The 27,437-nt window shown below is 42.4% G+C and overlaps 1 protein-coding gene across 1 annotated transcript in view; it reads left to right on the top strand.

The window, feature by feature from the left end:
- Window positions 1-27,437, top strand: part of LOC147702887 (collagen alpha-1(XXIII) chain-like) — a 798,364-nt gene that overhangs the window by 98,566 nt on the left and 672,361 nt on the right. The window contains exon 2 of the mRNA XM_086929455.1: window positions 1,118-1,184. Coding sequence (XP_086785581.1) covers window positions 1,118-1,184 — 67 coding nt within the window. The remainder of the gene's footprint in view (window positions 1-1,117; window positions 1,185-27,437) is intronic.

Below are 27,437 nucleotides of genomic sequence, written 5' to 3' on the forward strand. Positions count from 1 at the left end.
ATGCGTGAATAGGAAAGCATTGTGCAACACTTGATATTTGCGCACGGATCACACAGAAATGTTTGTGAAAAGGCAAGCGAGCGCTGCCACACAAGCTTTGCAAAATATATTTAAATTACAGTGGAAACGGATTCTTGAATAAAATCAGCATTTGCTGCACGGCCGTGAAAATGACGTAGCCGCCAAAGTGAAAGTAATTGCGATTGCGGGCTGTAAGGGTGCCCGCGAGCGATGCGCTTAATGAGGAAGAGATAGGAAAGCCAGATCGCGGATGTGCCCGTAACCGCAAGCTTTAGGCCACAAGCAAAAGCGTGTGGTCGGATTTCTAAAGCCCACTCACTAAATGTCTCGCCAGACCAATGCATGTGCTGGCTCAGGCGAGACCTAAAAATTAATGTGTCCTCATGTAATGCAACTAGTGCTATGTAAAGCGCTCTGATACCCGATTTGGATCTAGTTTGCGCTATATAAAACTCTGTAAAATTAAAAATTAAAAAAAGTAATTACAACATTGACCCAAAATATTTTTGGACTATCCCAAACTTTTCAACAATATATTAAAAAATTTAATTAAAAACATTTTCTTTCAAACAAGTTTCATGATGTTCCCCATGATTGTTCCAATGTTACTATTGAATAAAATCAAACGTATTGATAACTCAAGTTTTTGTTTATGCTAATTAAATGGGAATTTTCAATCTTGGTTTAACCTCAACATATACATTTTTAACTTGAACTGTAATGACTAAGCCCCCATTATTATTTGACACACAACCTTTTTCCATATTATATCAATGTAAAATAATTTTACAATTGTGTACACATGTAACCCGTTTTAGCCAAAATAATTTCTGCCTTTTTAATACAGTCTCATCTTGCATTCCTGCACATTTAGCAGACCAATATAGGTACCAAAACAGTAGTTTGATTAAGCTTTGAATGCAATGGGGTAGCATGGGGTAAATAATCCTTGGAAAATCCAATGGGGTAGAAAGGTGGCTTATTGAAAAATTTGAACTTTTTCACTACTCATTCTTCTAGTATTTCATTGTGTTTAGTTTAAATTTTATTTCAGCTCGTGATTGCAACTTACTGATGTTATTTTATTTTTGTTCAGAAACTAGGGGAAGGACTTGCCAAAATGCGGACAGTAAGAGAAGCTCCAGAGTGTAACTGTCCTCCAGGTATGTCAATGAATTTTTTTATTGAGCTCTATTAGATTCAAGAGTTTGTACTACTTTGTGTTTTCTTGACAGTTTTGGGGTGTCCTCTCCTTTATACTTTGTTTTATATACGTTTTATATAGCCCATGCTAGACCCGAAGGTGTCGGAGTGCTTCACATGATTGTGATAGAATACAGTAAAATAGTCACGCTATGAACATAGGAGGTGAGAGTTCGCTAGATAATGGTGCACATCCAAGGTGATGGTAGAGTAATCAACAACTTGAGACACAATTTGAGAGGATCTAATAGACCGCATAAGCAAATAAACAGCCGCTAAAGACAGAGGGTTTATATCTGATCAGGCGATAATTACCCAAGATTCCATAAACTAGGAGTTAGAGTATTAGTTGGGGAGGAGGAGTTTTAGGTTTTCCTTGAAGTAAAGGAAGGAAGGGTTGCATACCTTACAACAAACAAGTTTTGTCAGACTTTGAATTTCACTGTTGTTCTAGGTTACATTTGCATGTTTAACCTTAACAAGTGTCACAGTGAACTACTTGCTGGCAGATCGGAGGCCTGTGTCTTTAGAAAGTTCCTATTCCTCATTACTAAATGACTCCTTGTTTTACATTTTCATCCTCCGCTACTTGTTTATTAATTTCAGTGGATGAGCGGTGTGGTTTCTTGTTTATGGATGTTTTTTATAAGCACCTCCTCTTTCCCCAGCTAAGTAGGTTTAGGTGGCTAAAAAGAAAATGTGTATAGATCACAGTCTATAGAGAAATTGTGTTAAAGTTGTGACACTCTCTCATTCATATAATATTCAGCTCCATAGGCCATTGTGCTGCTTTCTAATTCTAGCTATCAGTGTTAGAGTGGATCTCCTAATGACTGCTGCAAGTTAGAAACACCAAAAGAACAAGTGATGGATGGAATGCTGAACAATGTCAAACACTCACCCCCAGTACAGAGATTGGAGCCTAAATCTATTGGTTTTTTTCTCACCACACCAAACCACACCAGTTTGGACCAAGCCATATGAAAATCAGTCTTGACCCTGCTTCCCATGGGAACAGTCCAGCCTGAATAGCCAGGCCAGGTCCTCCCTGCACCGGAATAAAGCATCCTAGGACTGGTTTCGGAGTATCACACGGGTCTCAAGTCCGGAGATCCCTGTCCCACTTGGGGTGATAAATGTAAGCAGAAAAATTGATGGACAGAATGCTAAACAATGTCAAACACTCACCCCCAGTACAGAGATCTAGGCCTAAATCCATAATTCTTTTGCTCACCATGGCACCAGAGTTTGGATCCAGCCATATGCAAATCAGTCTTGACCCTGCTCCTCATGGGAACAGTCCAACCTGAATTGCCAGGTCAAGTCTACCCTCGACCGGAAATAGGCATTCTAGGACCAGTTTTGGGGTATCACCCTTCATCAGCCAGGATAGCCTGAATCCAGAGGCATGACTAGCATGGGACCCACGTCTGGGCATTTGTCACTCTGAGTGGGACAGGTATGAGGGGTGCCAAATACCCAGAAGTGACACCCTGAAACTGGTCCTAGGATGCTTGTTTCTGGTTCTGGGTGGACCTGGCCTGGCAGTTTGGGTTGGACTGTACCCATGAGACACAGGGTCAAGACTGATTTGCATGCGGCTGGGTCCAAACTGGGGTTTGGTGGGGTAAGCAAAAACATGGAGTTAGGCCCATTCTCTGTGCTGGGGTGAGTGTTTGACATTGTTCAATATTCCATCCATCAATTGTGCTTTTTTGCAAGTTAGAATCATATCACCTGTGGAACGACCTGTATTATGCAAAACATAAAGCAATGTGAACTTCTAAATTCGACATGCAGATGTGTGCAAATAAATGGAGACATGAAAAGAAGGCAGACTAACCTAAGATGAGGCAGTGAACATGAAGGAGGCTTATTGATGATGGAACAAGGGTCAACTCCCGGGTGTAAAGTGGAAGGTATGATTGACCTAAAAAGATGAATAGATATCCACTTTCGCGTCCATGCGTTCTTGTTTTTGTAGTTAAAATATTTCAAATTGTTGGAGAGAATAAATTGTTTGACAAAGGAGCAAGTTGCTTTCCGATTTTTGCCCTCTGCAAACACTGGTCAAGGCGAAAGCTACAATCTGAGAAACAACTGGATGAATCCTACAATTATATTTATGATCTGTTCTTCAGTATAATCACATGAAAGTTTGATATTTGTATCATTAGTTACTCTTGGGCGTTCAGCATTTTCTGACTTTTTGGGACTTCCCAAAGATTTACGGGAATACTCCTGGGAAGCTGGTTGCCAAGCATTCTCTACACATTTACACATTTGAAAATGATGCCAAGTTGTTTTTCTGAATATAATGCACCCGTCTTTTCACAAAACTGCGTTGTTGTTTGTTTCTCTGAGAGGAAAATATTTTTCCAAGGTCCCGCCTATTAATTTTGGGGGTTTTCCTTTCCCATCTTCAAAAATGGATATCCTTTTCCCCTTGGCACAGGTAAATCCGGAAAAGTTTCAAGATGTAAAACAATCTACAAAAGATTTTACAGATAATAGAAGCTTGTGCGTTTGTAGATGTTCACCAGCCTCTGGGGTTTCCCTCTCCTGAAATAATGACAAATCGCCACTAAAATGAGATTAACTCGCCCCTAGAGGACACTAAAATTCATACAGTGCAAGTAAAGCCATGAAAGAGTCTAAGTGCATGTTTGGCGAATTTTCACTTGGGTAAAAAATAAGTTTGTGTATCTGACCCCGTGACTTCAACATGTTAAATATAAAAGTTTACAATATCCAACCAGAAGGCCTTCACCTTCTCTCGGATTCCAGCAGGTGTGCTCCTCTGCCTGCAGTATCATAATTGCTCCCTGATTGGTGATAGGAAGACCCGTGGGGTGCAGGGCATTAGGGGTGCAGCAGGCAGCACAGCACCAGGTGCTTATAGTGGTTCTGATGGCTCCAGGCACTATCATCTTCCTCTAATAAAAGAGAGCGGGACCCCACAACCAAAGGGATGGAGTACCACAATAGACTTTCGTCAAGCAAAAAATTCCCTTTTAGACCATACGTTCTCAACAACACATGAATAGAAACAATTACATCAACGTGATACTATACTACCGAGGCAGAATATACAAACCAACAGAATTATGAAAAAATACTAGACAGTTTATTCATCTTACAGTACATCATAGAATAATTAAAAAAATAATTAAAAACAGGGACAGACAATTAAAGTAAGGAAACCATTCAATTCCTATTTATAAAAAGGAGGTCACAAGCAGAAACTTAATTCAGCAAAGCGTCAGAATTATCTTCAATTACTATAGAACATAATCCTCCTTTTTCTTTTGCATCGACGCGTTTCGGCGGACCATCTAATAAAGCCACCTTCCTCAGGAATACATATGTCTTCCCTGTAATTCAAGAAAAATTATTTTAAAAAAATCCTTTTTGTACATACACAATGAAAATCCTATACAGCACATCTCACAATTGTAATGCCTCAAATGTTATTAAAAGTATCACAACACATTGGTAAACAAAACAAGTACAGCATTTACTCATCACAAATACATATTCTTAGCATAGACAGAACACAATAAGTACAATTAAGATGACCAGGAAATCCCAGATATTCCTAACTAGGAGGGCCATTTACTCCTATTATTTCTATACATATCACTGTGGTCATATATATCACCAAGGTGCTTATTTTATCCTAGTTGTACCATCTAATATTTCATACATATTCGCATATTTGCTAAGCAATTGCAATTGCAATATTTATTCTATGCCACATTTCTTTAACCCCTTCCATGCGGCCGCGATTCCCCTGGTGTGCTGTAAACAGCACGAACAGGGGCGGGCCGTGACGAACCCCAGCCGTCATCAGCACACGAGCGCCGTAGTGCATGACGGCTGGGGTTCGTCATCAGCATGGAAGGGGTTAATACACATGAGCCTTGTACTTCTCTTCATGGCCCGCTACTGAAGTCAGGATACCAGGGCAGAATTACCTCTTTTAAATTTTAGGGAGAGTACAAATAAGTCCCTTCTGGTAGGCTAACAGTTGAGGGGGGCAACAGGACCACCCAATCTGCGAAACACCATGTCTTAAATCGTACACCTAGTGTTCAACAGTCACATACCTCATGAGCTATTTCAGACACAAATGCCGCTTCGGGGTAGATACCTCCGATGTCCTATCAAGTTCTCTCGTCCTGCAAGAAGAAACTCCTTCTGACCGGCAATCTAAACGTACAGGAATAGGTACATCATGTCTTACAATGGGTGTCATCCGTGACCCGTGGGTGACCCGTGGGGTGTAGGGCATTAGGTGTGCAGCAGGCAGCACAGCACCAGGTGCTTATAGTGGTTCTGATGGCTCCAGGCACGATCATATTCCTCCCATGAGCCTTCTCTCACAGTAGTGCCAGTGTGCCAGATGCTGAGCATGCTAGGGTGCTATCCATAAAGTCTTCCAATCACGAAAGGTTACCCAAAAAAATATAATCGGGGTCGGGCAAGATGATAACAATTGTGACAATCTTGATAACCTTATTAAACATTTTATTCAGGATATAGCAAATATATTTTATTCCATTATGCTCAAATATAGTTTTGATACTTACAACAGAATTAATCAATACATTTACATAAAATGCATACAATGAACCTTCCAGAACTAACCGCAACATATGACTAGCTAAAAAGCAAACTCAAGAATCTTTGGGGTAGACATATCATCGTTGTATTTTGCGAGTCCTTAATAGTGAATTTTACCGATTAGTTATTAAAGACTCGTAAAATGCAATGTATGTAGGTTTTGCAATTTAAATAGCGATTCCTACGCATTCCTTATTTGCAAGTCGCAAATTGTGAGTCACAAATAAGGAATAGCTTCCCATTAATTTCTATGGGCTAAGAGGCCCATAGAAATGAATGGGAATTGCATGCGCAATTTGCGAGTACCCACTAGGTACTCTCAAATTGTGCATGAAAATTCAAAGGTGCAAGGGTGCAAAAGGAACACCCTGTTGCACCCCTGAAATATGCATGGGTGCACATGTGGCACACATACATGCCATAAGGGCATGTATGTGCGCCACATGGCACTTTGAAAAATGGAAACATTTACATTTTCTAGGAAATCACAAATTACCACAAACATGAAGTTGGTGGTAACTTGTGATTTCTTAAGGCCAAATCGCAAATTTTGGGTGCTTCCAGAATTGCATTTAAGAAATCGCAATTTGCGATTCCTTAAATGCATTTGCAAAATAGGGAATCACAAATTTTGGGATTCCTTATTTTGCAATGGCCTTTTTGGATGATACATCCCAAAAGGCTTTTTTCTGTTCGCAAACGGGCCGATTCTACGAATCGGCTGCTTTGTGAGCGGAAAAAAAGCTTGCTACATCTGGCCCCCTAAGTCCTTAGACACACATCAGCACTCAAAAATATTTGTACAAACTCTCTGCGTTTTCAAAATCCTAACCAATAGTCTTGCACAATTCAAACTTTGTTGTTGAGTATTGGTGGTCTTGGTTAACACCATCACTGCTATTGATATTTTCCTCCGGTGCTGAATTCTTTGAAAGTCCATTGTTCATGACGAGCTGGGCTCGTCATCAGCGTGCGAGGAGGCTACGCCATGACGAGCCCAGCTCGTCATGAGTGTGGAAGGGGTTAATGGGCATAGACAAGACGTTAACCCACGGTTTGGTGGTCTAAAGAAGATTCGACACACCGTCTTCTTCGGGTCAGTAAAATTCAGCCCTACAATATCCAAGAGGGTTTCACCATGCTATCAGTGTCCATAATGGAATACACACTTTTGTTACCAAGCATAAAATCCGCACTTCCTCAATAATTCACAATTGGAAATATATATATATTTATCATACTCCCATTGCAGGCATAATGACCTTTGGGTAGGAACCCAAGTGAAAAGTAATCACAACATACAGACACAGAAGCCAGTTTAGTGACAGTAATGTGCGCGTGCTAATCACGTGAGTTAAAAACTCGACAACCAGCACTCTAAACTAGAAAAACAAGCATTTGCAATGCAGTCGGTCTTGCATTTGCGAGTGTTTAAGCTATTGGCATTGTAAATGACAATGGCTTTTATTTATGTGTTTTGCAAACCAACACACATATAAAAGGCTTTGTCATTTCTAATGCCAATAGCTAAAAGTCTCGCAAATGCGAGACCTCTTTAAGGGTGGCCGCACCCCTTTCTTTAGATGCTGCTCACCGTTTTCAGGTTAGAGCGATCCGCGTCTAAAGAAAGGGGCACAGCCACCATTAAAGTGAATGCACAGCATGGGGTACTTTTACAAAAAAATAACATTTGTTTGTGAAGTTCCCAAACAAATGTTTTTTTCTGTAAAAGCGCTCCATGCCGTGCTTTGTTTAATGGCGGCAGCGCCCCTTTGTTTAGACGCGGCCTACTGTAACCTGAATTTGGCGAGTAGAGTCGAAAGAAAGGGACGTGGCCACTACTGAAGTGAAAGCATGTTATGGGGCGCTTTCACTGAAAAGATAAACAAGCTTTTGCAATGCAATAGTTCTTGCATTTGTTAGTTTGAGCTATTGGCATTGTGAGAGGCAATGCCTTTGATTAATGTGTTGGTTTTTAAAACATAAATAAAAGGCATTGTCATTTACAATGCCAATAAGTTAAACTCTTGCAAATCCGAGACCTATTGCATTGCAAATGCTTGTTGATTTGGAGACCAAACATTCTACATATATTCGTTACCAGCACTTTGGAAATCAGACACACGACTGAAGTCCTGAAAGAAATCTTCTTTAAATCCCAATTAGCTTTTCGTATGAAATGGGGCTTTAGTTCAAGGAACGATGGACCAATAGATCTCCAAATCCACAGCACATGAGAATCAGTCAGGAGGGTTTATTGTGTTTTTCATGGACATTTCGAAGAGCTCTTTTTTAACAATAATTGAGCTATCACCTTTTTAGTGGATTGACGTAAGTGCACTGCCTTAGCAGGTTTTCATTGCTATTAAGAACAGGAGCACCAAACAGGTTTGAATGCCCGCATTTCATACAATTGGGTTAAGTCACTTCCAGCTTTCCCAGTAATTGAGAGTAGGAGTTAGTTGATCAGTCACTCTGATAATAGCTGAATGCTATGACGAGGGTGAATGAGAGATGAGGGTCATTTTAAGTAAGATGAATGAGAAGAAGCAACATTTCCAAGTTAGGGAGCACTTCTGCTAGCAGAATGGGCTTGTTGGGTTCAATATGCTCAGGTGCTTGCAGATGAATGGAAGGAAGACTGGTTGCATGGAAAATAAGGAAGATTTGCACACAGGACAACTAAGAAATGCAAATCGACGCCTGCCTATGCTGTTTCACAAAAATAGCCTGTACTCTTATGAGGACCAAAGCAGGAGAAATGTTGTGACACATTATTGTCTTCTAACCCTGAAAGAAACAAAGTAAACTGGCTCTAGTGATGCTCCACTATGTAGAAAAGGAAAAGGTGGTCTTTTCATCTATCCTGGAGGTATCAGATGTGACACAAATGTATGGAAGACTGCTTCAGCATGTTTAAAGTTAGTGATGCCATCAGACCCAGAGGATACAAAAAGAGAGGGTGGGGAAGAAAATGTGCCCTCGTCCATCATACAGGTAGTTCTGCACAAATCCTGGAAGAGCATTAGATAAAATCAACCTCAAAGAAAGGAATTCCCCAGAAAGGAAAGAAGTCTCATAGACCCTTCGACCTGAACAACTCAGCTACAGGAGGAAAAGCAGTTTCCAATAAGAAGGACCAATAATGATCAGCTTGGCCCAATCCGAATGGACTAATAAAATGAGTATTTAGGAATATATTACCTGGTGCCATCCGGTGCAAATCCCTTAACTAGTGCATAAGTAACAAAAGAACATTGTGTATAGGAATCTGAAAAGGAAGAAGCAGATGACTAAAAGGGGAAAAAACTACCAGAGACTGTAGACTTCATGAAGAAACAAACGCAGACAGCAACCACCTGTGTGGAGCCAAAAAAAGACCAAGGTTCACAAACCCATGGCTACAGTAGACAAAAGTCACAAATGTACTTTTGCCACTGCAAAATCAGGATATGTCACAAAAATGTAAATGGCAAAATAGCACATCCCTTACAAATACACTAAATCATGCAAATAAACCCATGGGTGCGCATTAAGGGGCTCCCAAAAATAGCACCTCCTCTGATGTAATGTGCCCTGAACCAAGCAATGATTTAGCTATTATTATTTAGAGACAGGTGAGTGCCTAAGCGGTAGAGGATAGTATGGTTATTTATGGCGATGTGAATGCTTGCATGCCAGCAAGATATGAGATATATATATTCAGAGAACTAGACAAGGCGTTGCTTATAGGGTTTTAACGCGAGTCACGTCACTTTAACACGTTTATGGAATGAACCACTACTTGGCAATTAGTGTGTCTTTCTTCACTAGGGGCTTGATTTATAAAGGTTTTACAAGTAAGTGGCTGTGTCTTATTACTGCCTTGGGTGTAAATAACTCTTGAATTTTCAGCCTTGACTCACAATACATTTGTGAGAGCTGGTGCGCATTACTTTACACGTTGGAGAGACCTACACATAATTTTTTGGAGCAAGATGTATTTACAAGAGGTCGCTTTACTGAGATTTTGCATGAATACACTGCTACCAACTGCAGCACCATATATTTGCACCAAATGAATTTTTCTTCATATGACTTATAAAGAATAATAAATGGAGATCCAATACAGACAAGGACGGCTTCTTTGTGGTGGCATAAAAGAGTTTGATGTCCCGTGCTGGGTCGTGAACTCGTGGTGTGATCAACATTTTCATTGTTTAAGTTTGTCACAGTTCGCTCTGTTGAACCCCATTTGCATGTGTTTGCAGCTTCTCAGAGTTGCCCTGGTGCGAATCACTATTTCATCATACACATCTAGCATTCGAACAGCAGTGTTCCATTACCTATCAGGCAAAATAAAAATAAACAAGTTATTAGTTGTGGGACAGCTTCCTCGTGAAGTGCAGTGACAGGATTTTTTTCACATGTTTACTGCACTATTACGCATAAATGATCTTGGCACACTACGTGCTGTAGCATCGCTACGGACATTTCCAGAGCTGTTGTGTTTTGTCAGATGTGAATATCCGACCACAAAAGTAGTAGAGCACAACGCTTCTAGTATAAAAAAAAAAAGATAGAAGCTGTGGCTGTAAAAGCGCAGGGCAGGAGGGTTGTGCTCAAATGAAGGGAAACAGAACGTATTATGCTCCCAGACAGGCGATGTGCACGTGCACATCGCGTGTCCGGCCGCACGCCGTGCACATCGCCTGTCCGGGCGCGTAACATGTTCTGTTTCCCTTTGTCAAGAAAGCGGCAACAATAGATCTTGCTAAGCGAGCAGCGCACATGTGCTGCGTCGCTAGGCGAGCCCTAAAAAGAGTTGGTAGCACAGTCGCTTAAGTTAAAGTGGACAACGCTGACAAAAACAATAGATAAAGAAGTGCTGCCGTAGCAGCAGACCGCGCTGGCAAATTAAATAAAGAAGCGCAGCTGCTATACTTAAATAAGACCGCACTGCCAAAGTAAATAAAGAAGCACAGCCACTATAGTTGAAGCGGACCGCCATTACTAATTAAAATATAAAAGCGGGCGGCATGCTGCCTTACAGGAAAGCACGTCCAGGGTGGAATAGGGGAAAATCATTTAAGAAACTAGTGCTCACAGATTAGATAAAGCAAACCATGTAATCACAAAAGTGAAAAGTCCAGTCCTCACGGGAGATTACAAACACAGACAAGGCAGTACCAAGGAGAGACTACTAAACTATCTATGGCTCCATTACGAGAGCCTGAGAGGGCCTATAAGAGGAAGGTAAGGGGAGGGAAGCCAGTATAGTAGGATTGTGACAGTGTGTGTGGCACCCATCACCCCGGGAGAATCCCTGAGTGTGCAGAGGACCTCAGAGAAGAGCACTGTTGCCAGCTCATCCTGCGCCCTCCAGGACTCACAAAAGATGGTGCTACATTGGTGCATAGGCTGTCTTGTGTATGTAAAAAGAGCACAAACCTCCCTATGCTTATGTGCCTCAATACTGCGCCTACAAAATGGCTCTATGCGAGTAAAGGAAAAAAACTTACACATCATGGCAGACCACCACCAATGGCAGTAGTGTGGGGTGACCAACGTGAATGACACTTGCAACAAACAACGGCTTAGGGGAGCGTCCCTATTCGCCCGAATTGTATACACTAAAATCATGGCCCTTCGAGATTGAGGCTGCTGATCTGCACTGAATTGTTTTTCAGCAACATCAGTATGAATGGTTATATTTCCTATACCAAGCATGAAGAGATAATCTGTGATTTGTAAAGCGGCCATTCGAAAAGCATGAACAGATCAAGGTATAGTGTTGGAAGGAGACTATTGATATGGTCTCTATTCTGGTATGCACTATGTGCTCGTGGCACAAAAATGCTTAGCTTTTAATATAAATGTACCATTTGTGTTTTACACGCAAAACCTATATGCTTTTCCCCAGACCATGTCAACCGCCTTTCTTAGATGGAAGATGAAGATGCGGGACTAGGGCCATATGCTAGGTTTATATGAAGCGGCTTCATTTTAGGATAGAAGTTCCACAGATTTAAACTCAATGAAAAGAAGTTAAGGCGACATTCTAATACCAGGTAGAGCTTCTCTTAATATTGTTTTTGAACTAATGGCTTTAAACTGGAAATGTGAATGTATGCATAAGGCGATAATTGTTAGTTGAATATAAAACGTGCAATGGTCCTGGAAGCTGAGCCAGAAACGTGAGCAATTAAGGAAATGTAAAAATATCTGGCGGATATTTCAGGTTTGCATTGCTGTATTGTCACATGACTAATGACCAAAGTGATTTTTTTTCTTTGCTTCGATATTTTATTCTTACTTTAAAAACCCCTATTTGTTCTGCAAATTATACATTGGTGTTTTCTTTTAGTCCTTTATTTTGTTCATTTATTGGAGTGGAACTTTGCGTACTCCATCTTTTGTAATAAAAAGCAGGAAGACCTCACTGGCAACATGCTTCATGAGGACCCAGAAAGAGGCATCACAAATACAATGTAATGTAATGCTTGTTAGTTAAAAGCAAATGCTTATTTCTTTCTTGGACGATAGAAAGAGAAGCTGCACCAGAAACCTTTTTCAAATAAAATTGAAAGTGAAAACATTCTTTGTTGTTTTCCCAGATCTATGGGCCTCATTAGGCCTTTTAAGACATAAACCTAATACCCATCAGGAATTCATAAAATCTCTTACAGCTGATCTCTTAGCTAACATCCAACAACCGTCTTGAATTCTTTTTTTCTAACATACTAAGGCACTTGTGTTTCACCTTCATGAGTTGAGAAGCTTCCAATGTTAGAACTGGGGGTCTTTAGTTGGCAGAGGTAAGTACCTTAGACCAAGTAGGGACCCTTGCTTCTAGTTAGGGGGAAGGAATAACCCTCTGAGATAACCCCTGCTCACCCTCTAGGTAGCATGGCGCGAGCAGTCTAGGCTAAACAGAGGCAATGCACTTAACACAACAATAATCCCCAATCCACCACAAACTGAGACCACACAGGTAAGTATATTTTATAAAAATATATAACTTTATCTAGTTTCAGCAAGGTAAATCAAGCAATTGCACGATAATTACTTCATTATAAAAATGTTGCACTTCTTCTTAATAGTTGCAGTTAAATTGTTAGGAAGTTCTTTATGGAAAATAATGTCTCAAGTCTCTTTAATCAGTCGCAAAAAGTAAGTTGCCGCCATTGCTGATCTCCTCTTATCGCTGGACCTTGACCTAATCATCCTGACTGAAACCTGGCTAACTGAATCTTCGACACCTATAATGGACATTCTGGTTCCTCCCAACTACCACATTATCAGGCTCGACAGATCAGGCAAAATAGGTGGTGGAATCGCATGCTTATACAGGAACAACCTCACTGTTCTGAAAGTCAATTCCACCTCCCTACCATCCCCAACTTCCTGGGAATACATCTGCCTCGACATTATTAGTGAGGGCAAACCGATATGCTCTCTTCACAGCATTTACCACCCACCCAGGGACAACTTCACCTTTTCCCAACAAATCATGGATATGATCTCAACCAATTCCGGACGGCAGCTCACCCAAATATACCTTGGTGACTTCAACCTCCACTGGAACGATCGCAATGACGCGGTGGTAAATAGTCTTAAAAATTTCCTCGATGCCCTTAACCTCACCCAAATATGCAACAGCCCGACCCACGAGAAAGGTTCTATCCTCGACCTGATCATCTCCAAAGAGGACTCTATCCAACTCGAGTCCATCCAACCCTGTGACTGGTCAGATCATCATATTGTCACATTCTTCATCAATGAAAAAGTTAAAGTTAACCCGGCTCAATTCTCCAAGCCCAAAGTCTGGAAAAGAGACATGAAAAAACTCAACCCAGGCTCTTTGCCCCCTAACAGTTGCAATCTCCTACTCCCACCGACAGGCACTACGGACGTTCAAACACTGACTGACCACTATCTCAACGCTATGACCTCAATAATTAATGAGGCTGCACCTATGCAGCTAAAAAGAATCTCTACTAAAATCTCCAATCCATGGTACGACGGGAGTCTCAATGAGGATAGACGAGACATGCGAATGGCAGAGCGTACCTGGAGATCAGCTCCCTCTGCAATGCACCTAAAAGATCTGAAGAAAAAGAGAAACGCCTACTTCAGGAAAATAAAACGCTCAAAATCAGACTTCTTCAGCCTCCAGCTCGACCAAGCAAAAAAACGCCCGAGAAAACTGTTTGAGCTAATCAGTTCACAATCCAAGGATCAACCCCAACCACTCAACACTGTGCGTGAGGCACCCTCCTGTGAAGACTTCGCTGCTTTCTTTATCCAAAAAACTGACAACATAAAGAGCGATCTCCTCATTGACGCAAGCCTCTACTCCAAACCCCAGTGCCTAGCACCCACTGAACCAAAAAACAATGCTACATGGTCAACCTTTGGCACATACTCGGAAGAAGAAATTGGCAAACTGCTCAGCACCCTGAAACCATCCAATCACCTCACGGATCCCCTTCCTGCTACCGCAGTAAAGACTTTACCCCTTTGCTTCTCCCTCTCTGGACTAAAATTATCAACAGCTCTCTCCAATAAGGAAGCATACCTGACTCCCTCAAAGTTGGTCAGGTCACACCTCTACTAAAGAAACCTACAGCCGACCCCTCTGATCTCAACAATTACCGTCCCATTACCAATATTCCCACTCTCGCCAAACTGCTGGAAAAATGCGCACAACTACAATTGACTAAACACATTGAACAATTTGATCTCCTCAACCCTCACCAGTCAGGCTTCCGAGCAGGACACAGTACAGAAACTGCTATGACTCACATAATTGACGACGCACTTCAAATGCTAGACCAAAACGACACCTGCCTCCTTATCCTTCTTGATCTCTCTTCAGCATTCAACACCGTTAAACATGAGAATTTACTAGAACTACTAAACACAAGAATGGGTTTATCTGGAACTTTTCTCAAGTGGTTCACTTCCTTTCTTCACAACAGGTCGCAGAAATTCAAGAGCAACAACCTGATGTCCTCGCCAATACCTGTAACGCTAGGCGTCCCCCAAGGATCCTCTCTATCCCCAACTCTGTTCAACCTAGTCATGGAACCTCTCACCACCTTGCTACAAGCATCCAATGTACACTTTCACATGTACGCCGATGACACCCAACTTTATCTCAAATTACAGTCCCCCAAAGACATCTTGCTCCTGAACTCAACGATCAGATGCACCCAATCCTGGCTTGCCGATAATCATCTCAAACTCAATGCCCTGAAAACTGAGTTCCTTCTGATCTCACCTCCAGCGAAGATCTCCACCACTCAAATTTGGCTTAAACACCTAACCGCTTTCAATGTCCAACCCACCATCATGGACTCAGCAAAATCTTTAGGCATAACACTCGACACCAATCTCAACATGCAGCAACATATCAGCAAGGCAACAAAGGGAGCGAACTTCCAGATCAATACTCTGAGGAAACTTAAACCCTTCCTCCCAGCCAAAGACTTCCAAACCGCAGTACAAGCACTAGTCATCCCTCAAATTGAATACGGCAGCATCGCCCTCTGCGGACTCCCCCTAACAACAACCGCACCCCTAAGAGCTTCTCTAAACGCTGCAGCGAGACTCATCACTGGGTCAAAAAAGCACTCCCATATTACCCCTGACTTGAAATCCCTGAACTGGCTGCCTTTTGAAGCCAGAATACATCTGAAAATCGCCTGCATGACACACAAGGCGGTACACCTAAACTCACCCGGCTACCTCGGTCAGAAACTGACAATCTCTGGCGGAGCTAGAAACACTAGAGGCACAAACAATCTTCTGCTGAAACCTCGAAGACTCCGGAAGGAAAAAACATATAAGCGCTCCTTCTCAGGAATGGCGTCTAGGATCTGGAACTCACTCCCGCCCGAAACCAGGCTTATCTCTTCCACTACACTCTTTAAAAATGAAGTAAAAGCTATCCTCATGGCTAAATACACTTGAACTATTATCTCGAACTCTGTTAATACTCTGCACCGATCTGTACTACATGTTTGACCCCTTTGCTTATTTGTATTAGTTGTCTTATTACTCACATGATTGGCTTTGCAGCCACCTATTTGTACTGTTTGACCTATTGATTTATCTGTCTGACTATGCTCCCTCATGTACCCCTCTTTGTAAAGCGCTCTGATATCTGCGAAGATCTTGTCCGCACTATATAAAACTTTCAAAATAAATAAATAAATAAATAGTGTAGCTGTAAAGAGAAATCATTAGGTCTGGCTTGGAGTTTGGCCCCGCACAAAGGAGTATGTCCCTCTCATCTCGTGCGAGTGTCTGTTTCGTGTATCATTTCACCTCTTACAGAGACCATCCATTTCAATGCCTGAGTGACTATTTGTCCTCTCTAAAGTATACCTTATCACACGTGAAATTATGTATTTCTTATATGTACATAGAATCGTTTTTTACAATTTGTATGCATCAGTCTTTTTTTTTTAAACAAAACTATCTAGGTCTCAAACCCTCAGCCCATAACCATTTGCATTGCCAATGCTTGTTCATCTTGGTATTATACTCTTTCGACAACATCAAGAGCCGTTTTAGAAGTGGCTTCGCGTATTTCAACTTGGTTTATTGCCATGTGTAACACGGTAACATCCCCTGTCCTATAAAAGTTTTACTGTTGTAAAGACCATGACCGTAGAAGTAATCTGATACTGCCTGTCCCGATGGGACCACCATAATTCCACCCCAGTTGTCTCCCAAAGTAAATGTTATGGAAACTGTACTCTTGCAATTAAGGGAGACAGAAGGAAGACAATTGATAGTGGCTGTCACTGTTTCTGACTCTTCCTCGGTATGCCATAGGTTGTTGTTGGGCACTGCGATCTTGAATTTGGGCCCACAATTACAAATGCTTCCTTAAGGTCCCTTTTGGCATATCCAGCACAGATTTGGGCTCTAGGTATTATTCCTTATGAACAAGAGGCCCATATAAATATTCGTGAAAACTCCTCCCTATCTCGCATTTTTTATACAAAATGTAGGGAACCGTGAAATATGGGAAATATTATCCTTAAAAATGTTTCAATATACTTACCCCCCCCCCCCCCCCCCCCCAATCATTTTGCAGAACTTGACCATTCTTGGGCTACTATGATTTTACATAAATATTCTCTGAATTATGTTACAAAGAATTAACATTATGCAGCAAATTCTCTGGCAGTATTTTCATTCATTCTTGCTACAAACAGTCTATGGCCATTCATTTAAGACATAATTTGCAGATTTCACAAGTACTTTAAATGCATAGTTATATTAAAAACTCTCCAGCAACAGAATCACATACATTAAATGGTCTTTATCATTGTCCATCTGTTAGATCATAAAAAGTGAACAAAAGCTAAACATTCTAATAAGTAACGATTGTTGCTGCACTTTGAAGACATTTTATTCAGGTTAAATCCCCCCAAATAAACAAGCATTATAAAAAATATAACGGGATCGTGTAATATTGTCCGATAGTGCAATCTCTGGGTTCTAGTGACATCTCAAAACACTCTGCCTATGACCTGATGATTTATGGTGTCACCAGAGTCCTACAATTGCAATATGCACCGCATTTCACAGTTACCAGTTACATTCATTCTCTTTTATTTATATATGTACAATATATTCGTTTCCAAAATTCCACCAATTGCTTTTGCTGAACCCTGATGGGTGCTAGCGCTGATACACAGGAGAACCAGCAAAATATATATATATATATATATATATAAACTCCGTTCTACCAGAAATCTCGGGGCACTCGTCGGCGGGCGCTGTGGCGCGCTGGTATCCACGCATCAAATGTCAGCTCAGTAATCGATTTCCCTTCGTGAAAAATATCAAAGCACTCTGGGTAAGTGGCAAAGTTTTTATTTCGCCAGCAGCAGTGATGCAGACAAACGCATTTCAGACAGCAAGTCCTTCCTCAGTGACACGGATGCCATTAGCTAGTTATAGTTAGGACCTGATTTCTATTAAAAAGCTGTTTCTTGATTCGCTAATAACTTTGGTGTCATTTGGCCAATGTTTGCGAAATTTTCAAAACTATCGGTGCAGTCACTTCAGTTGCTGCTTTGAAATTTTCGTGGTGATCCGTCAAGCGGGAGCTGGGAAAAAACGGGGAGTCCCAAAGCTCTTCTTCTCCATGCTAATTTCCTTTGGAAATTAGACTAGATTTGGCAGAAAGGTAGCTCTTGTTCCAAAAAGCACTCTTTTTGTCAAATGGTATAAATCTGTTCAGTAGTTCCTGAGAAATTTAAAGATTTCTCAGATATACAACTGTGGCCGCGGTAGATCCGAGAAGCCTCCCAATCTTGTGCCTTAGATCTGATTGGCTGCTTACACTGGGACCCCCAGGGCCCAAAAAAGCATTAAAAAAAATAAAATTGGTGGGAATTGCACTGGATACGCAAATCCCGCCGAAAATGTTTTTAAAAAATGAAGCGCAGGCTTCTGCGCTTAATTTAATTTAGTCCCCTTGGTGGGTCAGGTCCCGGGGGCAATAAAAAGAAATGTGGGAGCCCTCGTGAGCCCCCGCAGCCCCGGGGACTGCCACCTACCTGTGTTATTTCTTAATTACAATACATGGGGGGCTCCAGCCTCCCCTACACAGCCAAGGGGACCATCACCTCCCCCGGGCTAATTGTTTGAAATGTGGGGGCCACGTGGCCCCCCCGAGTCCTGCCACCTCCCTGGGGCTATATGTAAATAAGATGCGTGGGGGTGCTCTGGCTCCCCCACACAACCCTGCGACCACCACCTCCCCGGGGCTACTACACTTAAATGCGGGGAGCCACGTGCCACCCCGGGGACCACCACCTCTCTGGGGCTATTTTCAAGATGGATGGGGCAGCACAGCCAACTTCCTGGAGCCATAAATGGCCCAGGGGACCCCCACCCCACAGTGCCGGCTCTAGCAATATCCGGGGGTGCCCACCCCAGGACATTGCAGTTTGCTATGGGATGACTCCCGCCATCCCGTAGCAAACGTGTGCTCCGCTTGGAACAAGTGAGAGCATTTTGCTCTTGTATGTTCAAAGCAGAGTACACTTTGCTTTTTATACCCAGGGAGCTGCATTTTAGCAGCTCCATGGATGTTAAAAGGAATGCCTACTCCCGCAGGAGGCGGAAGCCGGTCAGGACCGCAAGGGCTTCAGGCTCCCCCCGTGGTACCCAACGAGATGACCATACTCCAGGGGATGGGGCCCCTGGGCCGAAAATGTCCCTCCTCTCTTAAAAAAAAAAAAAGCCGGGCATAAATCTGCCTGGGGAGGGGGACTTATGCCTTGCCTTGAGAGAGAGAGCATCTTAGAACGAGCTCTGTAGCTTCATGCTACTTGACTCATCTAGTGTAAAAAGACTTCTCAGAAAGACTTCATGCGCTGACACCTTAATGGATCTTGCCTTGGGGAATGCCAAGTAGGGATGTCACGTTAGTGGTAGTGTGGGGACAGACTAATGCTTTATACCTACGAACCTACAATGAAGGGGAATCTTGACGTTGGTGCTATTATCTTCTGTATTCTGGTTCTGGTACTGACTATTCTGTGTATGCTGCACCATCTTAATTTCACACGTAATTTCGGCTTTGTATTAATTCCAATGTGTTTCTACACCCTTATCTTGAGGTGCTTATACGTCCAACTGTTCTTGGCTTTGTAATAAACTAATTAAACTCAATTCGGAGTCTGATTCTTCGGAGTCACGGTTCATTTGAACTGAAATGATTGATTGGCTAACGATCTTCTTCCCCTCATTCTGATAAAAAAACATCCGCCAGGGGTTCCAGAGTAGATCTAGAACATGGAACCCGGTTCATTCATTACTTTTAGACCAGTGTGTGAGTTTTTATTGTACTGCTGCATGTATGTTTTTTTTATTCTGTTTGAGCAGTAAAGCACCTGCAATGACAACAATCATCCCTCCTTGATTAAGGGTGAGCCATTAGAAAGTCAGGCAATAGTCGCTGCAGTTTCTCTGCTCTAGTGGTGGGATTTCTACATTGGGCAGCTGCAGTGCGAGTGCGAAGATCCTACCAACTGAGGTGCTTTGTGAATCAGGGCCAATGTGAGGGTATGGAACCAGCTTAATGTAATACAAGCTCTTCTTTTAGGGCTCTAGATGCAGTGCAGTTCTAGGGCCTATAACTCTTGAATAATTAAATTCCAGGTTTTCACTGCAGCCATGATGTAATTTACTGAATAACTTGTATTGTTCTTGTGTTTCTAGAGGCATTCGGGGTGGGGGTTGGGGGGAGGTCGTCAAAACGTATCCTTTTGTTATCATTGTGAATCGGATTGAGTGCAAAGGTTAATCATTTCATTCCAGCTGAACTTGAAAACTTTTTGGTTTATTTAATTTCCCCCATTATATATCCTGATGTGCATCATCAGCTTGGTGTCACCTCACTGCACATTTAGTCAAATATTGGACCAGTGACAGTGATAGACAGCAAAAACGTAGATGTCATCGAAGAAAGTGAGAGGAGATGGTGTCAGTGTCTCTTTCAATCAGTGAGCATGCTTTCTCAGGTTAATACCTCTGGTACATGGGACGGTCTTGGTCAAAACAGTGTTCCACAAGAGATGGTGCTTATATCAAAATCTGTAGATACGCATTTAAGGTGTGGGGTCTTATGGTGACCTGCTCAATTGCAAATTACTCTAAATGAGTGGGTCCGCTCCGCTCGTGATACCAGAAACCAGAGGTACCTTCCTATCTCCTCTGGTTACTAGTAGCTATTGACACCCTACGCTTGTCCTGGGATGGTGACTAAGGGTCCTATTCGCAGCGGTGTTGGCAAGAGAACCTGCTTGAAGTGGAACCTTCCTGACGCTCTCATTTCGCCATTTGTCCCAGCATTGTACGTAACCATTTTAGAGTTAAAACAATAGAATTTGAACATAGTAAAAACAGAACCCCAGAACAAATGGAAAGTGTACCGTGTGTACTCTTTGGTATTACAAAAATAAGCTGACTGTGATATTGAACGTGCAGGCGTACATTCATAAAGAGCAATAGCCTATCTTGCTTGGTCCAGGTCCAATGCAAAAGAGGTGTTTCCTATTTGACCCAGAGCATATTCTAAGTACTAAATATGCACCAGGATAAGCTGCAGTACCAGTTAAGCAACAAAATTAGAGTTTGTTCGGCTGATTAACCATGACCCTCTAACTTAACCTCCTCTGTGGTTGTGCTTTGCAATTCCAGTTTACTCTTGATTTTTAGTAATGGTGCAAAGTTGTTTTTTAAACTGATTTTTCAAAGTGATTTATCAGATGCCTGAAATGCACATCTATAGTTTACAACTTGTAGCAACTCAACGATTTGCGTTAGTGTAGAGCAACCTTGAGGGCAATGCTGAAATCCATCACTGAAAGTCCCTTCCCTTGCCTCTGCACTGCCTGGGAGGTTAATAGCCATGGATTAGGAAGGAATGGAGGCAGATATTTTTAAGCAATAAAGGGAGAGAAGGGGATTTGTCTGGGTCAAATTGAAGGTCATTTGTAGGACAAGGCATTAGTGCCTCAGTTTCCCTAATTAGGGAAAGGAATTCCTAAGAACACCCGATGAGAGGCAAATAAAAAAACGTGTTTACGACCACAAGTGGCTTTTTATAGTTAATAAATGGAGAGAAAATGTCTAACCACTTCAAAATGTTTTAAGTCTATGGGCACATTTTCTTTACGTAAAGTATTGTTAAATTGTATAATTACACCCTTGCAAAGATGGAATGGCTTTTATGTCGTGTTTTGGCAATGGCTGTAATACTCTGGGTTTTTGTTGATACCAAAAATGTATATTTTAAATCTGGGTTAAACAGAAATAATTCTACTGCTAAACCACAAACCTCAAAACAGCACCACAAAAGAGGATTGCTTAGAAAGTCATGCAAACATTGTAGCAAACCTTGTTATTGTATTAGCGTTCAAAACTCCAATCACTATCAATATGTAGTCCATATGTAAACCATACTCGGAGAAACTGTCAACTTAAAGAAAGTGTGCACGTGCTGTAATGAAGATTAAGCAATTTTCAAAATGGAAGAGGACGAAGGGTACAAAATTGTATCAAGAGAGACCAATATGTTATTACCATTTCCATAACCAGAAAAGGTGCTCTAGAATGAAAGTACCTACTATTAGCCATGCTGGTGGTAGTTGGACTGACACATTTTAAGTGGTCCACTATCTTTCTGGACATTGCCCACGCCCCCACAAAACTGAACCCATGTGCATGGTGGGAGCAGTTTATTAGGAAAATAATCTGTGGTGGCAGATCTATGGGGGCCCTGTCAGCACTTATATTATGCGATTCTGAGAGCTGGGATGCCAAAGTGTGGGTCCATATCTAATGTCCCCTTACATTGGAAGTTTCTACGGATGAGTGGGGAAGATTCAAAGAGTAGTTTTGGTTGTTATTAGTAATGGTATTGGAAGGTGGCCCATCAGATGTCATTCCTATCGGTGTCAGGTAAGCAGACGTAGAGGTTCCAATTGAGGAGTAGGTGTTGGTCCAGCCCTAAGGAACTCTGCCCTCCCCCCACACTCTAAATGAGGGATTGGATGCAGAAGTGGGATGCTGGGAACTCTTACATTTTGATGGGTTTACAGTTCTCATCCACCTTTGATTGAGAGCCTTAATGTTTGTCCAGTAAAGCGTTTGCCACTTGGGAAAATGGTGCTGAGAATATCTGGATTCCCATTTTTAAGGGTTGTAGACCCTGGAAGTGCACTACACCCAAAACCCCAAAGGAAAGGTTTGTATTACATTGTGTTGGTTACATAACCTCACTCTGAGTCTCAAAAACCAATACCTTCCCGTTTGACAGATTAAGTTAAACTTTTGGTTCCTTATGGGTGTAAAACAGAAGGAATAAACCTGAATGAAACCAGTCAAATGACAAGAAACCTTAATAATTGATTTTCCAGGCAGCTAATTCAATTGAAAATTACTTGTTTTATTGCTTTAATAGGTGAAAAGAGATCAGTTGCCTGACAGTGCGGGTAGGGGACAAAGGTAAAGTTGGATGCAGAAGCTATAGGATTTACATTCATGATTTAATGCTTTTCAGCAGTCTTGTAATGTGAATGTTCATAAAGGTTTTGCTCCACTGGGCATAAAGTCTGCCTCTATTTTCCCACCTTGTCAACTCAGAAGTCAGGAAATGGGCAAAAGTGCCCAAAAGTGATCACGACCTTCGTATGAAGGATTACTTGCTTTAAGAAACCGATAATATGAAATGGAAATAATGGCAACTTAAGAACTTTGTTTTTAAAGTTCATAGAAACTACTTTTTTTGCAATAACTGTTTCTTTGGATTTTGGAGCATTCATATACACTTAGTTAATATCAGTATTATTATCAGCTGGTCTGAACAGTAAATCTCTCAACTCTGTGAAAACGTAGTATTTTTCAGGCAGTCAGGTAAGTCAAGAACATTGAACAAGAACAATATTAATGTCCAACCCCTTGATTTTCCCTCTCTCAAGTGTACTCCAAATTTGGGATTTTGCACTTAGACAGGTAATATTCTACCCAGTTCAATAGGTAGAGCATTCTTCCAAATGCCCATGGGTGAATAGTCATCTGGACTCTGTCTTGGCCAGTGGGATTGGGCTCTGTACTCTACATTCTGTGCTGGAGGGTAAGGAGCAACTGCGTAACGCAGTCCCCCACGCACCAAGTTGTCACCACCGACACTCTATGGGTGGGACGATCTGCCTCCATTGACTGTATTGTTGCCTGGCTGGGCCCCCACACCTGTGCTGAAGTAGGCATACCCTATTATTCTGCTAACCATGCACCCCAAAATCACTTTTAAATCTTGGTTTTGATTGGCTAGTTCTGCTTCTAAAGACTTTGTGGAGCACTTAGAGGTTATGTTTACCTTTGTGCTAGTGCTGCAACTCGGAGCCAGTCTCCATTTGTTTGGGACTCGGAAGCCCCATACTGATTGGCCCTTGTTATCCATCTCCAGAAGGAAAGAGTTAACACATGTTTTATGGTATCTGGTTTTCTTTTTTGACTGAAGAGTTTTCTCCTGTAGAGGCGAAAATGATATTGATGGGTATATTCTGTTCTGTGAGTGGAAGGCATGTCATCCATTACATCTCAGCCCATCAAGAGTTTGGTTCCTCGTTGCCCAAGCGGTGGCCAATCCATTTTACCATCTGAAGCTAATGCAAGGATTTAGGAACTCCTGCACTTGACGCCTGTGTCCTGCTGTCACTGAAACCTTGGAGGTGGCCGGTATAGGGAAAGTAACATGAGTAGTTCATGGCAGTGTTGAGCATTGGGGCAGGGTGCTCGCAAGCCAGAGAACACTGAGAGCTCTCCAGGTAGAAGGCAGCACTGAGTTGACCAGTAGCAATGACATGATTGACAGCAGGGGTAGGGGGGCTGGGTGAGGTGGTGGAGGAGCAATGGGGAAATATGGAAACTTCTATTTATTCTGTCATGCTGCTGGGGGGTTGTAATACTAACCCAGTACCTCGATGCATGTTTGTGGCCACTCTTTTATTTCTTTACTGCATGTCTCATCTGAGTCTATTTGATATTTAGTTGTGTCTCACTTGAACTATGTTGAGCCTGTTGCCACAATCCCTTCTCCTGTGCCTTTCTGAAGGGCTGTTTTTATCTAGAATGGCCGAGTAGGCTCACATGTGGTCCTATCTTTCATCTTTGGTGAATTCTGGCATTATGAATGCTCTTTCCAGCCCAGCCCTGGTGGCCTTCGTGGGTGGAAACTTACTGATCACTTCTTTTTTTTATCTGGTGTTCTCTTCATTGTTTGTCATGTCTTGCTGTTTAATTCAATGCACTGTGTATCTGGATGCTGTGCGTTGCCACTTTAGAAGTCCCATATGTGGATGTATTAAGGTTATTTGCTTGTGATATTGCATGACATCCACTTGCATGTATGCTGGGATGATGGGTCCTTGGTTCTGAGATCGGCAATCAGATTGGGGGCAGGGTTGTCAGCAGGTGTGTATGTTTATCCCCAGCACCGGGTGCCATCAGACTTCTGATGTGCTCACCTTGTATTTACCCATCATACTTTTTAAGTCTTTCATCTTTTTTTTTTAATATACTGCAGCATATGCATTGTTCCCGATCCGTATTATCATGGCAGTCAGATTAATGCCATTTTTAGTCTGTGACTCTTAACTGCCTTCTTGTTTTCTTGCTTGGTAGTCCTGCATGCACACTAGCCCTGGCCAATGAACTCTATTCCTTTTGTGGAGTTTCACGCACTCTGTGGAGCAGGCAGAGTTTTTTGCTTGCTCGGGCTCGCCAACATTACGTTAGTGAGCCCAGGTGAGGAAAATCCAACACTAGACCACTTCCCAGCGAGATTTTACAGCGCAAGCGGTCGCGGGTGGATGCGTTGAGAAACCATTTGTTTGCGTTGAGGAAGCTGCTGCTCAGTAGAACATTTTCTCTAGCAGCAGAAAGATGTAACGCCCTCTTGCCAGGCAGCGCTAAAAATGTGTGTGAACGGCATGACCTAATGCACTCTGCCGCTTGCGGAACTCTGTGTAGCGTGCCAGAGTTTTTGGCTCCTTCGCGGAGTTCCGCATAGCAGGACTGCGCAAACACTACCCAAGCCTAAATTGCACACCTTTGCTCTGGTGTCTTGGTCTGTAATTGCTGGGAGGTGGTAAGTTTTTGGATCTGTACATGTACTACATGTGGACTTTTGCAGCCGTGGAGTAATGCAGCTCAGCTTCGGACTCTAGTTGGTGTTTGACAGAGTCCATGTTCATTATTTCTGGCTGGCCTCGCTCTGGAAAGGCCTCTATTGGTAGATGTGCTTTGCATTCTTTGAGCACCAGGTTACTGTGCAGAGAAGAGTTTACTTGCTCAGACTTGGTTTATGCAATTTGTGCTTTGTTTAGAATGATTTAGAGGTGAGGTGATAATGACAGTGGATATAAGTTCTAGACACCAGCAGGTTTAAAAATAAAACACACAGTTGTTCCCCATTCACAGCATACGTGGAGCCAGGGCACAAAAATGTCTAGAACGCCTACGTAATTATATCTGAGTCCTGTCAAATCTGTAGTATTTTATGTTTTGGCTGGAAAAAAACAGACTAGATGTTCACATCTTATACACATCACTTAGTCATTGAAGATCAGGGTTTGGAATGATGGAGGAGAACAGATGTTATGAAAAGTTAACCAAAGGTTCTAATTCCATAGTCACTTTTGTGTCTATTCCTGACTTAAAAGTGTTTAGTATTACAGATGACTGTTGTGTATGTGTTTATATATCACCCTGGAAACTATGTATATTCGTTTTTGTCTGACCCACAAAATAAAGGATCCACAAAAAATTCACCGCAGTGAAAGGCGTTATGTTGTTTAGAAGAACTGGGGTCTCTGCATTCCTTCTTTGGGAAGTTCTTTATAGTTACAGAAAGGGCTAAGAGTGAAGCCTCAAGGTGGATCTAAGGTGCAGTTCCTTTTCTGTCCACATGATTATTGCATCAGCATTGTGCTAAATTGGTTTCTGGCAAAGTCACCTGCAGTATACCAGACTGCGTGCTCTTAAGAAAAAACATAGTTGCTATAAAAACTCCAATTTACAAAGTATTGGCAGCAATCCGCACATCCCCAGACACCCTTAACAGCCTCTGTGCGCTTCTGTTTTTCTATAACACGTTGCTAATTCTCCTCGTCGCACACAGACCCCCTTTTGCTTGTCAAGAATGTGGTCCTTCCATTTATTGTGGCCCTTGCACTGGAACGCTCCTTCGGGTGAATAATGCCCAGCCTCGGTGCTCACCTGCCTTCAAGACTGCTCGGAAGGAACCACTAACATTACATTACAAGAAGTTAAACAATGTTGCCATACCCTTCCTTACGTTGCATCTACACTCAATCTGGAGAATCTAGACCCCCCCCCCCACTCCCACCCCCCCACACACACACACTTTCACAGTTTAAGGTAGAGGGGGTGGAGTTGTATTAACGCAATTATTTGAGCCTGTTCTGTCTGCATGCAGAAAAACGCTCTTACAAAACTAAAGAAAGGAAAAACCATGGCAATCAATCAATCAATCAAAGACATTTGTAGAGCGCACTATTTACCCGGAGGGTCTCCAGGCGCTTGGGGGGGGGGGGGGGTGCTGCTACTGCTCGAACAGCCAAGTCTTGAGCTTCTTCCTGAAGGAGAGGTGGTCTTGGGTCAGGCGCAGGTCGGTCGGGAAGGAGTTCCAGGTCTTGGCGGCCAGGTAGGAGAAGGACCTTCCTCCTGTTGTCGTTCTTCGGATACGGGGAACGGCGGCGAGGGCGTGACTGGCTGATCGGAGATGGCGTTTGGGAGCGTAGAAGTTGATGCGGTTGTTGAGGTAGCTCGGGCCCTGATCGTGTAGGGCTTTGTGTGCGTGGGTGAGGAGACGGAAGGTGATTCTTTTGTTGACGGGGAGCCAATGGAGGTCTCTCAGATGTCCGGAGATGTGGCTGTGTCGTGGGATGTCCAGGATGAGTCGTGCTGAAGCGTTCTGGATCCGCTGGAGTCTCTTCTGGAGCTTGGCGGTGGTTCCGGCGTAGAGGGCGTTGCCGTAGTCCAGT

Source organism: Lissotriton vulgaris, chromosome 7, assembly GCF_964263255.1.
Source record: "Lissotriton vulgaris chromosome 7, aLisVul1.2, whole genome shotgun sequence".
Classification (NCBI taxonomy): domain Eukaryota; kingdom Metazoa; phylum Chordata; class Amphibia; order Caudata; family Salamandridae; genus Lissotriton; species Lissotriton vulgaris.